Source organism: Magallana gigas, chromosome 2 (assembly GCF_963853765.1).
Source record: "Magallana gigas chromosome 2, xbMagGiga1.1, whole genome shotgun sequence".
Classification (NCBI taxonomy): Eukaryota; Metazoa; Mollusca; class Bivalvia; order Ostreida; family Ostreidae; genus Magallana; species Magallana gigas.
Genome location: NC_088854.1, coordinates 47,081,439 through 47,096,890, shown reverse-complemented (window position 1 = coordinate 47,096,890; position 15,452 = coordinate 47,081,439). Strand labels below are relative to the sequence as shown.

Sequence of the window (15,452 nt, the reverse complement as noted above, 5' to 3'; positions counted from 1 at the left end):
CTATGGAAATAAATAAATTTAATTAACACAAATATTCCAACAAGATGCTATATTGCACTAAATGTTTCAAAAATGTCTTTTTTTGAGAATGAAACTTACTTGGATTGCTGTGGAGGAAATTCTGGAGCATAGTGGTTGACAGGGATCACTTGAAGGTTAATGGCTACCACAGCCGATAATCGTGGTCTTCCGCCATCTTGAGCAGTCACCACCAAAGTAATGACCTGTTGATCTTGACGTAGCTCCACAGTCTTATTTGTGAATAGTTCTCCTAAAAGATTCAAAGACACAGAATAATATTCAATTTGTCCTCTGCAAATATTTCTCAAAACCTTGCAGCATGTTTACAAATAAATTTTCAAAATATGTGCGTGATCATCCAGGAATAATAGATGTTTTTATCAGTTAAGCTTTTCATAATTTTTTTTCGAATTGCATGTTTACCTGTATTGGGATCAATGTAGAATCCCCCTGTGGGATTTACGATGAGGTTGTATGTCAGTACAGAGTTGATCCCGCTGTCTGCGTCAGTGGCAGTGACAGTCAATATCTTCACCCCAGAACCGGTGAACTCAGGAATGTCAGCCTAGGAAATAAATCGAACCACAAAGGTTAAGTTAGTTCTATAAGATATCTGCTTTTTAACAATTAATGCAAAGTTAACAAAAAGTCCATGTCTACAAGCTGAATATACCTGGTAACTCTGTTGAGAGAACACAGGATGGTTGTCATTTTCATCCTCCACATTAACTTCTAAGATTGTCTGAGCGGAATGCTTTGTATCATTGACCTGAAAAGAAGGAAAGACTGGTCAAAAGTTGCTCCATACAACACATGATAAATATATATACCAGTAATTTAAAAGTAAAGATATGTTGCATGTATATTATAAAAACATACCGATAGGCCAACTGCATAATGCTTGCGGACCTCATGGTCCAGAGGTTTGGCCAGTGTGATTCGTCCACTGAAGCGGTCGATGGTGAAGGTGTTTCCAGGGTTACCATTGGGTGTGAAATCATAGAGCAGTGTAGGATTTCTGTCCCTGTCATTGGCAGTTATCAGTCTCACCAAAGAACCAACATCAGCAGCTAAAATTACAAAAAAAATTAACATTACAATACCTAGTTGAATAAAAAATCATTTCTACCTATACAGGCAAAAGTCGGTCACAAAATTATTTGTGTTATTCACATTAATACCATGAAAACTCTTTGCTTGAGAAAGAGACCAAAAATAACATGCCCAAAAATTGTGCATACAACTTTTCCTTGTGATATTTGGTGTTTGTAAAAGACATTTACCTTCGCTAAGATTGACTGGCATAGGGTCAGGGAACTTCGGCCTCTGGTCGTTGATGTCCACCACTGCTATGTTGAGGGTACAGGTGCTGCTGAGGGGAGGCTGTCCATGGTCCACTGCCTCTATGGTCAGGCTGTAGCTGTCCTGTATTTCATAGTCCAGAGGAAGGGTGGTCACTACAATGCCACTGTGGGGAGGGTAGATCTGGAAGGTGAACCCCTCGTTGCCTCCTATGATGTTGTACATTATGTCAGCATTGCTATTTGAGTCAGCATCTACGGCAAGTACCTGTTAATAACAATCAGAAACATCAGTGATTTAAAAAAACCCAGAAATGATAATAAGAAATACAGATCTTTAAAAATGCATGAAGAGAATTTTCTATTTGTGCAATTGGAAAACTTGAGGTCTGAAGAAAACGCCTGTTTTCATTGTCTTACCTGGGTAACATACACCTGGTCCCCTTCCTCACCCTCCCAGGTAGAGGAGTAGTACACATTCTGGGCAAACTTGGGTGCATTATCATTGACGTCAGTCAGCTGAACCACCAAGCGTGTATAAGTAGAGAGGCCACCACTGGTTGCCACCACCATCACATGCACTTCCTGGGCCACCTCAAAGTCCAGCGTGGCACCATTGTTAATAGTGATGGTTCCCGTAGAGGCACCCAATGAGAATACCTGCTGGTCATTGCTGTTGACCAGAGAGTAGGTGATAGGACCACTTCCTGACCCCACGAAGGTGGCTCGGACAGTGGTGACGGGGGTTCCCCTAGAGGGGTTTTCCCTGATCATGACATGGTAGGATGCCTGGTCAAACCTGAGGCTGAGATCTCCAGAACCACCACCCACAGTCACCTCCACAATACCTAAAATATTAGACAAACTTTTATATAATGCAAACCCACAAACACTGGAATCATGCATATAATACATGTAGTCTTAGCTACAAGCAAAAAAAATTATTCAAAACCCCTTATAAAATTTTATATGAGGAATGTCCATGATAAATTATATGCAGGGCTACCTGTGATATAATTTTCTCTTCAAGTTGGTGCAATTAAATAGAGATTAGAGCCTGATTGAATATATTGATGACTGAGAAAATGACAAATGTTATCCAATTTTTCAATGAAGAGATCAACAAATCTCATGGTTTCAAATGTTGGGGACAAATATTCCATCTATACCCCAAACAAAATCTTTGTAATTGCAATGAAATTCAAGCTATCCAAATCCTTGGCTTACTTGGGAAGAATGAATCAATTCTTCCATTATTTAATACTGGGAATATTTGTCGTGTTATTGTGTGAAATGGAAACTCATAAGAAATCACATGGAGATTTATTTCAATAAAAGTTTGTAAAAGGATACAATTTAAACTGTAAAATGGAACCCATACAAAATACTTTACAAATTTATCTTTTCAAAGAATGCCCTACATGTCAGATAGGAATAGAGACTGGTAATCCCTCCAAATCTTTCTTATCATTAATCAATATCCCATATTCCCTGTGATTAGCCAGACCTTATCTTGTGTTGACCTACCTGTAGCATTAAGTTCAGGTGTTCCCAGGTCGTTTGCCACCACCTGGATCATGCGGACACCAGAGGTGGTCAGAGTCTGCTTCGTGTAGAGGTCTCCGGTCACTGCATCAATGCGGAACATGTTATAGGTAGCCAGGTCTGTTCCTGAGTTACTCAGGGAATATCGAACTTCTCCATTGATGCCCGAGTCCCTATCATCCGCTTTGACCCTGACGACCAGTGTATCTGACGCTGTGTTGACGGACAGATTCTTGTGGTAGGCCATCTCTGTGAAGACTGGTGCATTGTCGTTGACGTCGCTCAGATTGATGCGGACTTGAACTGTCTTGTTCTTGATGTCCTTCTGACCTCCATCCTTAGCAACCACAAAGAATACGTAGGATGTCTTCTTTTCATAGTCAAAAAGGCTGCAAAATAAAATCAACAGTTATAAAATGGTTAATATACATTAGTATCAATTCATTTGCCTAAACATTTTACTCAAAAATACACAAAAATAATCTTGTGCCTTACCCATTGGTGGTAATGTTTCCTGATTGGCTGTCCACCTGGAATAGTCCGTCCGTGTCGTTCCCCAGGGAGTAGGTGATGTGAGCATTCTCCCCCTCATCAATATCGCTGGCTGAAACCTGGAGCACAAACGTGCCCACTACAACATTCTCCTTGATGGTGTGAGCATACTCCAGAGCAGAGAATTGTGGGTAGTTGTCATTTTTGTCCAGTACTTTGACAAAGACCCTGCACATTGTGTTTCTCTGTGGGCTGCCATGGTCACTAGCCCTGATGGTCAGATTGTAAGAGGACACAGTTTCCCTGTCCAGACTTTTGCAAGACAGTTGCCCAGTCTCTGGGTCAATAGTGAAAGCACTGCCTACATTACCACCTAGAAAAAAGTAAAATTGGACATTTAAGAATTAAGAGTTATTTCCCTTAGGGTATCATGGTTGGATACTGTGCATACTCTAAAATTTTGCTGACTATCTCACTTTCATATCAATGAAATTAGAGAAATAAATATGTACAGTTGATAAACTATGTGCAATGTTCAAATCTGATGAGATATCTTGCATCTCCTGACAGGGAAAGCAAACAAATTTGAGACGAAACTAATCTTGATAGTGTGATAACTGTTAATCCATGCACATTAAATCAATATTATCTGATATTTATTATGGGGTATATAAGACTATTTTTATCAACTCACCTGTAGATTTAATACACATAAAGATAAAGTTTTATCAATAACAGTGTTTGATTTCTGCGTAATATGTAGCGTAATACGTACTAATGATTGTGTAAGACAGTCTGGCATTGTCCCCGGTGTCAAGGTCTTTGGCGACCACCTGGTGAATCGCTCGCTGCTCCGTGTTCTCGGGGATGGACAGACTGACCTCATCCTTGACGAACATTGGGAGGTTGTCATTGACGTCCGTAACCCTCACCACGATGGTGGCACTGCTGTATCTCTCTGGGTATCCGAAATCACGAACATAGGCTGAAAATAGAGCATAGATCTTGATGAATAATAGATGTACCCTCTTTTAGGAATTTCCAGAGGTGTGTGTGGCCTATATGACACAGATTAAAATGTCATCAGTGTATAATCTTCATGTGTACATAAATACAAAAGGAAATAAAAGAATAAAGGATATATGCTACACATGCCCCTATCCTGCATTAAAGTGTGTAGAAGTTGACATTAAATAAGTTAACAAATAATATGACTTCCTTTAAATAGAATACGTCCACATTCTTTTTAGTGCAGTACTCTTTGTTATACTTTTTGTTAATCTATACAGTACCTGTAAGTGTGTAGCTGGCTTGAGCCTCCCGGTCCAGGCTAGCGGTGGTACTCAGTTGACCAGTGGTGGAGTCCAACACAAACTTGTCCCCTCCCACCCCAGGGGGAAGGTAATAGGACAACTTGCCATTCACTCCTTTGAAGTAAAAAAATCTAATTAGAAATTTTGAAGAAAAAAAAACTACTTAAAAGCAGCAAAAATGGTAAACTAAAGACAATGAAAGAAACGAATAACTGTGAATTAGAAACAGAAATCTGGAGGCAAACAGCTGATTCTTATTTCTATTACATCATAGCTGGATACACCTATATCCAATAAAAACCAACCCAAGTTCTAATGATCACCAACTGTTCAATTACTTCAATTTACAAATGTTTCCTTCAGACTTATAATTGTAAATACATGATAAAGCTTACAGTTGTAACAAAGCAGAAACACAACAGTTCACAATTTTGTTTGCAAACCCAAGAAAATTATATTTTAAGATTGCGTGTATATAACTGTTATTGTTCATTCAATTAGTTTCAAGAGAAAAACTTGCAGGCTGTAAGACTGTTTCTCTTGTGTATATTTAATGCATACAAAAAAAAAATTCAAATTCTACAAATTACAAGTACTGCATATAGTGCACAAATTGCTCAACTGATGATAAGAAAACACATCAACAGTGCCATCAAAGACACACATTACTGGTCCATGAACAAGATCCTCACCAATATCAAGGTCAGTGGCCTGGACCTGCAGCACATTGGACTGAGGGGGGAGGTTCTCCTGGATATCAACAGTGTACGAGGATTGGCTAAATAGAGGGGCGTGGTCGTTGATGTCCAGGACGTGGATGCTGATTAGTTTGATGGCCGACCTCTGGGGCGTGCCCTGGTCCCGGACCTGGATGGTCAGGGTGAAGGAGGGCGTCGTCTCTCTGTCCAAGGTCGTCTGTATACTTAGCAGCCCTGATAAAGCATGCACAAGAAATATATAGTTTAACGAAAAACTAAATTAAAGTTTATGTGTAAACGGTACTAATGTATTCTTTATTGACTTGCACAATGAGATCTCTATCAAGTAAATAGAAAATAACTAATGGTGATTTTATCACTAGTTCAATTTGAAAAAAAGAAAGAAGCATTCTGGCACTTTGTTCAAATTTCTACATTAAAACTGCTTCACCTGTTTTCCAAAAAAAAAATCCATTTACTTTATTTATTGCATAATGACACACGTTTTAGTTGTCATTTAGCAACAGTTTACATCTCAACTACAGTGCTTTAAATCAAATTTCTACATCTACTGCATTCACTGTGTTCACTGCTCAAAAAGACATTAAGGTGTGCTCATTGTGTTATATAACGTTTTCTTTCATAGCTACTCTTTGTGAGAGAGGAAAAACCATTTACCATGTTTCTTGTGGTATGTTAATTGCTTACAAACTAAGAATCACATATGTCACCCGCACTGCATCTTTTTTAATACTCATATTTTGGATAGAAAATGTTGTTAACTACAAAGTACTTTAATTTCATTGATGTCACTAAAACAAATTTGCGAACACCTACATCGGCTGTAGATCCCAACTTAGCAACAAAACACATGGTGTTACACATTGCCATTGGCAAAGCCATTCTTCCGATATAATGTAAAATGTTTGTTAACAAGTGTATGCATTAAGTACATTGTAGCAACTAAAACTGAAGGAAACCACAGAAATGTCCTTGACTCATGTTTTTACCTGAAGATCTATCGATAGCAAAGTGCCCCTCCTCGTTCCCATCCACGATGCTGAAAGCCAAGACTCCGTTTCCACTTTCGTCAACGTTGCTGTCGGCGTCAGTGGCAATGATGTGCGTGACAGGAAATCCCTGTGGGCCCACTGTCTCATTCTCAAACACCGAGTAAGAGGAATTCCCCTTAAAGACTGGTGTATTGTCATTGACATCCAACACAGACAGCCAAGCGGTGATTGTTGCTTTCTGCTGGCATCCAGCGTGACATTGGTCCTTGGCTTGAATCACTAGGGACACCTGCTTCACTTCCTCATAATCCAATACAGAAGCCACTTTTAGGTCTCCAGATATGGGATCAATTGTAAACAAAGCCCTATCTGGAGTCTGGCTCTGAATGCTGTAACGAACACTTCCATTGACTCCGGAATCCTTGTCTGTTGCAGTAAATGTGTGCACTGTATATCCAGTTGGTAAATTCTCCTTCCTGCTGATGAGAACAGGGTCTTTCTCAAACACTGGTGGGTTATCGTTGACATCAACAACTTCCACTATCACATTGATTGTGCTACTCTTTGGGTTGTAGGGGGAGTTGTCGACAGCCTTCACTGCTAGAGAATGTGAGGATGCCTCCTCATAATCCACATTTCTGATGCAGTAAATATTACCATTGGATACATTGACAGCAAACACATCAAACACATTTCCACCAATGATAGAGTACGAAACACGGCCATTTTCACCAGAATCCCAATCTTTGGCTTCCACTTTGCCAACAATTGACCCTGTTTTGATATTTTCTACCACTTGTATGGTCAAATTCTGAGAAGAGAAAATTGGTCTACCATCATTTTCATCTTTGACATGAACGACAAGGGAAGAGGAAGAACTCTTTGCTGGATTCCCATGATCCTTAGCTATGACACCTAAAGCATATCTGTTCTTCTGCTCAAAATCTAAGACTTCTAGGGTTGTGACTAAGCCTGTCTTTGGGTGTATAGCAAAATATTTCAAGACATTGGCATCTCCATCTGGAAAATAAAATATGAACTTTAGGTACCATCCCTAATTTAATCATATGTTACAAGAAGGGATAAAGAATTTACATAGAATACAAACCTGCTATGAGAGAATATGATATTGTTCCATTCTCTAAAGCATCATCATCTTTGGCAGAAATATTGAGGACGGAAGTTCCTTTGGGTTCATTTTCATTGACAGTAGCTTCAATTGGTTGGCTATTGAGAAACTTTGGACTATTGTCATTCAAGTCACCCACAAAAATCTTGACATTGGTGTAGTCAAACTTCTTGGGATCCCCGTGATCACTGGCTACCACTGTGAGGTTATAGAAGTTCTTTTCCTCCCTGTCCAGTGACACAGTGGTCGTGATCACACCTGTGTCCGAATCAATCTTCAGGTGGGGCTCTGGCTGTTCGAACTGATAACGTAGATATGCATTCTCCCCTGTATCCTTGTCTGTAGCAGTGGTCTGTCCTACAATGGTACCAGCGGCCATATTCTCCAGAATGTAGAAAGTGTAGAAAGACTGTTTGAAGACAGGGCTGTGGTCGTTGGCATCAAGCACGTTGATTGTGACAGGAACTGAGGATGAGCGGTAACCTTTTCCACTGTCTCTTGCCACAACCGTTAAAGTGTATTTATCTTTCTCTTCACGATTGAGTTCTTGCTTGATGTAAATAAATCCAGATGAGCTGCCGATTCCAAACAGATTCAGGTACATAGAATCACGGAAGGAATACGACACGTGATCCCCGTCTCTGTCGGTGGCCTGGACTTGGTCAATGTTGGACTGAACCAGAGCCGACTCGCTCACATTGAAAACATAGCTACTGGCTGAGAAGACGGGCGAGTTGTCGTTGACATTGAGCACGGAGATGGTCAGACTCAGGGTGGAGGTGCGTGGAGGGTTTCCTTGATCACGAGCCTCGATGTACAGTTTATACAGCTGAACTTGCTCATAATCGAGGGACCTCAGCAAAGTGATTTCCCCTGAAGTCGAGTTGAGTTTGAAGGTGTTGGACGAGTCTCCAGCCATACTGTAGAGGATGACACCATTACTCCCGCTGTCTGGATCAGTGGCATGAGCTGTGTACAGTGTAGTGGAGAGATCCTCATCCTCCCACACTGGAATCTGGAGCGAGCTGGTCTGGAACTGAGGACTGTTGTCATTCACATCCGTAATTGAAATATTAACCTAAAAAATACCATTGAATGCCATAAAGATGAGGCTTAGAATGAAATGCTCAGCAATTGCAATCAATTCATAATACAGAGATAATTAAGCACATGTACATGTATTGTTTAATGATGCTTTTAATTGCTTAGATGAAATTTTTAATTTCACTTGTCCAACATAAAAAAATTGTATTTGAGGTGACCCCTGACCTGTGCAGTGGCAAACACTGGCGGATCTCCTGCTTCTGCTCTGATACTAAGTAAGACAAAGGCCTGGGTCTCATGGTCCAGCGACTTGGTGCTGGAAATTACTCCAGTCCTGTCATTGATGGCAAACAGACCATTCTTATCACCCGATGCAATGGAATACCTCACAACTGAAAGAAGATTTAGTTTCCAAGATTATTTACAAAAATAACTTATAAAAAATAAAGTGTCTCTAAGATTTGATAAATGTTTGAAAGTCATTATTCAGTTATACTGTTTGCAGAGACCATATTCATAATTTGTTGAAGGTAATCTATATTTTTAATAGATAATTCTGTTTGCAGATACAATTGTACACACAGACAAATATACCAAAATCAAAGTCTTGAGGGTACAAAGAGAAATTTGATTTTACCTGGAGTGACCCCATTGACTGGCTGAACAGTGGCATGAATCGTCCCCACGGTGGTTCCATGAACCGTGTCCTCTGGGACAGAGAAGCTGTAGGTCAGGTGATCAAACACTGGGGGATGGGAGTTCTGTCCAGTGATGCTGATGTAGACATGGGCCGGGATTATAGAAGTGAGACCCTCCCCATCTGTCGCTGTTACCTCTAGTTTATAGATCTTCTCCTCTAGAGGCAAGGGGGACACCAGATTGATACGACCTGAGAAAGAGTTGACATAGTGAAAGAATACAGTGGCAGATAAAATTTCAGTAAAATATTTCTTTATCAACCATTTGAACAAAATTAAATGTTATGCATTGATGAAATTGATTTCCAGAAAAAATAATTACAGTGGTATGTGTAAAACCGGCCTTTACGAAATTGATTTAAGAACAAATGATTATGTGAAATACAGCCCTTTTGTAGTGTTGTGTGCTCTATTCCAAGCAATGATACATTTCAGAATCCTTTATTACACGACATATACCTGAGCTAGTGATAATACTGAAGAACCCCCTATCATTGCCGGCAGTGATGCTGTACTGGATGCTCCCCGCTGAGCCAGTGTCAGGGTCCTGAGCCTGAACTCGGACAATGGTGGTCCCAACATTGGCCTCCGACAGGTCCACATTGACACTGTAATTCTGGGGGTAGAACTCAGGGTGGTTGTCGTTGACATCACTGAGTGTAACTTTTACTACAGCATTGCTTTCTAGGTCACCTAAAACAATACATTATTTGTCAGTCTCAAGTGCCAGACCATAAAAACAGCCAAACTCTATCAACACTTAGAACAATTCAACATGTTTGTCAGGTTATATAAAGGCCATTGAATACAAAGGCTTTTTATTTTGCAAATGGTGTTTATATTATACCTGCATCCCTTGCAAACACTGTGAATTCATGACTTTGTTTTGTTTCAAAATCAAGAGCTTTGCTGACACAGATTTGTCCACTGGTAGGATCTACCGTAAAGGGTCGTGAGGCGGTGGAGTTGTCCAAATGGTAGCGGACCAAATTCTGGGTTCTTCCTTGACAATCTGGATCATTAGCAGACACCTGAGAAATAAACAAAGGGAACACTGAATTAAAATGAATCATTTTAGTTGTAAAACTAATCTATTGTGTGCAAAGTTTGTGATTGGGACCGAATGTTGACTAACTTGATAGAATATTGGATTGTCACACAAAAACTTGCACCTGGCTCATATAATTTTACTGATTTCACAAATATTTACTCTTGTAATCATTTTGGCGACTAAGAATGTCACTGACCCATTGTATTTCACCAAAACCCTCTGAATCTATTCATTTACGTGTTTAAGGCAGTTCAATTTACCTTGCGAAGGTAAAAACAGACAGGGGGACTATTCATGGAGCCATCAAAAAACGGACATACTGACAAAAAATATAAACATTACCGAACATTCCACCCATCATATCTTAGTCAGAGGACCACAAAATTGAGTATAGAGCGAGGCGAAATCAAAGTTAATAGCCCAAAAAGGGGCTTAGCCATTATCCAGTTATCACTGGGAGCTATCTACTTCGTTTAATGTCCTTCATATTGCCACCAGGTCCTCTAAGGTGATAGGTGTCATTAAATATTTGGGTTTCACGTGAACAAAGACTCAGTGTGTATTGCTGACAAGAGAAAGCAGATTGTACTCTCGGCCTGAACATGACATCAGACTCTGGGTATTTATCATGAAGCAAAGCCCCCATGTTCCAAACATAAGCCCCTCCGTTCTGACAGTGGACCAATTACCTCATCAATCAGAGCCACATACCATTCTACCACACAACCGACACTTTTAATTCTGACTCTATAATAAATACAGGTATCTTTTTTGATTTGTCATGGTAATCGATTAGCCTGACACTGATCCAATTTTGATTTTTCTGTTAGTGCTTTATTTCAAAAAGTAAAATCATAAAGCTGTAGGTCTCAATTACCCAATTACCGTACAGCGATGGCCAAGATAAGAGATCTGATTTGGTGAGTTTTGTATTCACTCCTGGCAGGAATTGTCCGGATAATGGAGGAACTTGTTGGAGTTGGTTGTGGTAATTGTAAGTGGTTGATCCTGTTATTTACCTACAGCCTTGGGGCTGATTACACCAGAGTATCAACTGTCCCCCACAAAACAATACCAACACATTCATTATATTGTCATTACCTCAAATTTACTCTTTGTGCTTGATTTTAAACAACGATAAATATTTTGGCAACAAATGGGCATTCCATTGGTTTGACGACAAGCCTTCCTGATCATTTCACCTGGATACAGTGTGAAAGGATCAAGATCTACATCAAACTCGTAAAAAAATATTTGGTGTGATTTAAAGAATCTTTACTGCAAATAAAAAAGAATTAATCTTCATTTCTTTGAAGTTAATGATGCAATGTTTTAAAAGATAGAAATGACTGATTTGGACGAGTCTTGCCAAAGGAGATTATTAATGGATGGGAGATAACTCCGCCATTTGGATGTTCTCTGTCATTAGGGTGTTCACAACGGAACACAAACATCCATCAACTGCTCGCTATCAAAGAAAGTCGACTTTCCCATGCCAGACAGTAAAATTTTTCTTCAAAACTCTCCTCTTTCTTTATTTTTTGAAGATTTTGTTGATAAATCTTATAACTTTACATCAACCATCAGAAAGTGACTTCACTGCCAAATTGGCAATCAAATTTATAAAACAATCAAACATCAAATAAAACTATCAAGCGCGCAGCCTTTGTTTTTATTTCAGAACATCTAAACCATGTGACTGTGTTTATAATAAATTTGTGGGAGTGATGTATTTTCTTCAACTAAAATCTCTTCATCTCCGAGATAACTTCTAAAGAATATGTTTCATCGGGGGATTACAGAGGCAACGAACAACAAGCATGATGTACCCTGGCAACCAAAGCCTGAGAACCAGCTTAATTTGTTTGGCTTTTTGATGTGCTACAATTATATTTCACAAAGATTATAAACATCTTGAAAATATAGTAACCTGTCTAGAAGTTTTTTTGTACATAAAGCATATGGCTCACAAGTTTGATGTATCTTTCCCCAAGTATCCTTCTGAAGCATAGAATAAAGGTATATAAAGGTGTGGTAATAAACCGAGCGATATTCACCATTGCAGGTGATCCCTCATTTCCTGTCTCATTTTAACATGATTAATATTGCTACTAGTTTTTGATGTTACATATGTAATTTTTTTTTTGAAAAATACTTTATGTGCATTGAACCAGTTTACACCCAATTAATAAAAATTGCTTCACACCTCCTTCTCTTGAAGTTGACAATGGCATGTTAACTAAATGTTTCGCTCACACACTTCAAGGGCAATTTTCAGAATTCTCTAGAAATCTAAAGCTGTCAAAGAAAATGCTGGAAGTGTGATGAAAAGCAGAAAAATGTAGCGACTGTGAGGAAAATTCATTCCAACGTTCTGCTTGCAGTGCAATGGAGGGTGATAGTTTATGGTAAATTACAGAAGATTAGTCAATGGTTGATTTGTAAATTAACTGGCGGCAACTCATGGCATTTATAAACAGTTGGCCTCCCTAACTCATTGCAGATGAACAAGAAAAACAAACTCTAAGGATTTCAAGATTTCAAAAACTTGAAGAAGTTTAGAAATGGAATAAATCTTTCAGCGGGTTTCTTGAGTAGCATAAATTCCCCCCTACTGACACGAATTATTTGCATGGGTCTATATTGATCATGTACTCAGCTTAACGCTTTTGTTTGTTTTATGTTCTGAAGATCACATAATGAAATATACTTGGTGTTTGAATAAGGTTTTTAAAGACACAGATATCTACCTTAAACCTTAAAGTATACCAACAAAAGTCAGATTATTTTTGTTTTATTCTTTGATAACATTTTCTGCGAACTCCTTTCCAACATTTTTTCTACAACTCTGGAGCTGGTAGTGTTTAATGGACACTGCAAGGCAAACTGGTTCACCTTAGGGTTTTGTACAGAGAATTGATTCCAAGTGTTGAATCAATAACACATACAATTGGCACAGGTTCCAAACCTTAATATTGTTTAAATCAACTGCTGACTTTCACAGGCCGTATAACTGTGGGGCAGTAGCGGCGTGTGGCGTGTACAGACTGGGGTGGATAGAAGATCTAGGCAGTGAATGCCTGCAGAACTCCAGCCCAGATCTGGGTCCCGGTCTCACAACAATGGCAGGACTCTGATCCTCTTGTACTTGAACCAGTCCAGGATTTAGCGGGACCTCACTAACACATTCAGTCTCACCCCGTACAAGATTATCCCTAATCCTACCAAACCTCCGTATTCCCTATACATTTATTCGTTCTCACTGCAATAACGGTTAAGGGAGCAAGAATATACATTAAACAACATTAATATTTGGCAGAGACAATTACAGCAACATATTAATGTTGCTATCTTTGCAAGGCTTTAATGAATTGATTCAGCCTTAGGCGAATCACCACCTGTTGTAAAATTTCAGAACAATGTGTTCAAAAACTTTCACATTATATTTCAACTGACTGAAAAATGGTAATAAATACATGGAAATGATTGCGATAAATAAATGTGTGCCCAGATTCTTTATAATCTTTAAGAAACTGAGACATATCTTTGAACTCCCACTATTCTTATATTTCCAGCACGCCTCAAATAAGATTGCTGTACTTTTACAGACAATATAATTGTAAACCTTGTCAATATTTGCAGACTGAGTTATCATTTTGAAAAATACCAAAAATTTTAATTTACTTTTTTTTTTAACTTGCTTGAATCATAAGTAAAAATATAGGATCATATCAATTTCACGCCCTGGGAGCTTGCCATTAGAGAGACGAGGGTTCAGCAATGTCTGCGAGGATTGTGATTGAGTGCCATGTATTCCAGCATGTTTGCTCTAACCAAATCGACAAGCACCGCCAGGTAATTCCAAACTTTCTTGATTCAAAGACACACAAGGTAAATAAATGGGCACTTCACAAAAGCTGTTCTTAAAAGAAAAAAAGGACAGAGATTTCTAAAACATGAGGTCTCCATTACCAAAAGATAATTTGTATAGCTCTCTAAATAGCCTCCACTTCTACAACCAGGATATTAACTTTTATTTTGTTGAAGGACATCATTTCTTTCACAAACTGCCTATGTGATTCAATAGGTTTGTGTTTAAAAAGTCTCTCTTGACAAAAGGTTATTATGCAGACATCAAATATCTGAGGCTTTGACTCAACTTTTCACATTCTTGACCAGATTTCGAAGTAAGGGGATACATTTTCAATGACCAGAGTTAATTCCCATTAAGATGTCGGGGTTTTACTGAGATCCTCTACAAGATATCTGTTTATTTGAACATTCTGAATTAAAACATTGTCTGTCTCCAGGTTTTAATTACCTGAGAAAAAAAAACCTTCAGAAAATTGAGAAGGACAAGCTAAAAATACTATTGCATAATGTTTTGATAGCATTTGGCATAATCAAAGCCGACATTGGCATCTGTTTGGTTTATAAAGAATGGCCATAAGAAAAGTTGTTGAAAATCTCAAGGAATTTTAGGACAAAGTCCCGATGAAAAGGAACACTAACAGTGTAATGGTTTGTTGGGGACAAATATTGATGAGATAATTAAATCTTAGGTAATCTTGTGACATTGGGATAAATATTGACTGTCCTCCTCTTTGAGTGACACATAGGTGCAAACAGGAAACTTTCAGAACTTCATGGGGAGATACCAGGCATATCTCCTTGGGTTCAACTGTTAAAATGGCTATATACTTAGGTTTTAGTAAGATGGGAATGATGCCCAAATTTCAAAATAAAAATGATTTTCTTTTTTGACTGAATTACGGTAGGTTGAAACATATCTTATTCACACCTGCAGGAGAGAGAGAGCGAGAGAGTGAGAGAGAGAGAATTAGTTCATGTCAGTGTACCGTAGATTGTTTTATATTCCAAATATTCACTGATTGCATGTTTCATTGCATTAATGCCACAATACAACAAATTTACAGATTAATTCTGTAAATGTCATGCATATTTAATGAGTTTGATGCATTAATCAACTTGGAGGCTCCATTGAAGCTGAACAGGGAAGCCATACCAACTATATATAAGTGCTGTGATCTGGTGGGATAAAAGACATAAAACCATTTTGTCCAGACAAAGATATGCTATCAGTGATTTTCATAACTTAATAGTATCCTCTGGGTCAAGATTCACTC

General features: G+C 38.7%; 1 protein-coding gene across 1 annotated transcript in view; it reads right to left on the bottom strand.

Moving 5' to 3' along the window:
• The window catches only part of LOC105333173 (protein dachsous), a 31,123-nt gene that overhangs the window by 3,509 nt on the left and 12,162 nt on the right, over positions 1–15,452 (bottom strand). The window contains exons 2-18 of the mRNA XM_066076871.1: positions 10,102–10,285; positions 9,714–9,947; positions 9,194–9,445; positions 8,782–8,948; positions 7,492–8,590; positions 6,381–7,403; positions 5,365–5,604; positions 4,652–4,786; positions 4,135–4,344; positions 3,363–3,732; positions 2,850–3,256; positions 1,743–2,170; positions 1,305–1,590; positions 901–1,091; positions 695–790; positions 445–586; positions 100–271 (exon numbers count right to left, since the gene is read on the bottom strand). Coding sequence (XP_065932943.1) covers positions 100–271; positions 445–586; positions 695–790; positions 901–1,091; positions 1,305–1,590; positions 1,743–2,170; positions 2,850–3,256; positions 3,363–3,732; positions 4,135–4,344; positions 4,652–4,786; positions 5,365–5,604; positions 6,381–7,403; positions 7,492–8,590; positions 8,782–8,948; positions 9,194–9,445; positions 9,714–9,947; positions 10,102–10,285 — 5,636 coding nt within the window. The remainder of the gene's footprint in view (positions 1–99; positions 272–444; positions 587–694; positions 791–900; positions 1,092–1,304; positions 1,591–1,742; positions 2,171–2,849; positions 3,257–3,362; positions 3,733–4,134; positions 4,345–4,651; positions 4,787–5,364; positions 5,605–6,380; positions 7,404–7,491; positions 8,591–8,781; positions 8,949–9,193; positions 9,446–9,713; positions 9,948–10,101; positions 10,286–15,452) is intronic.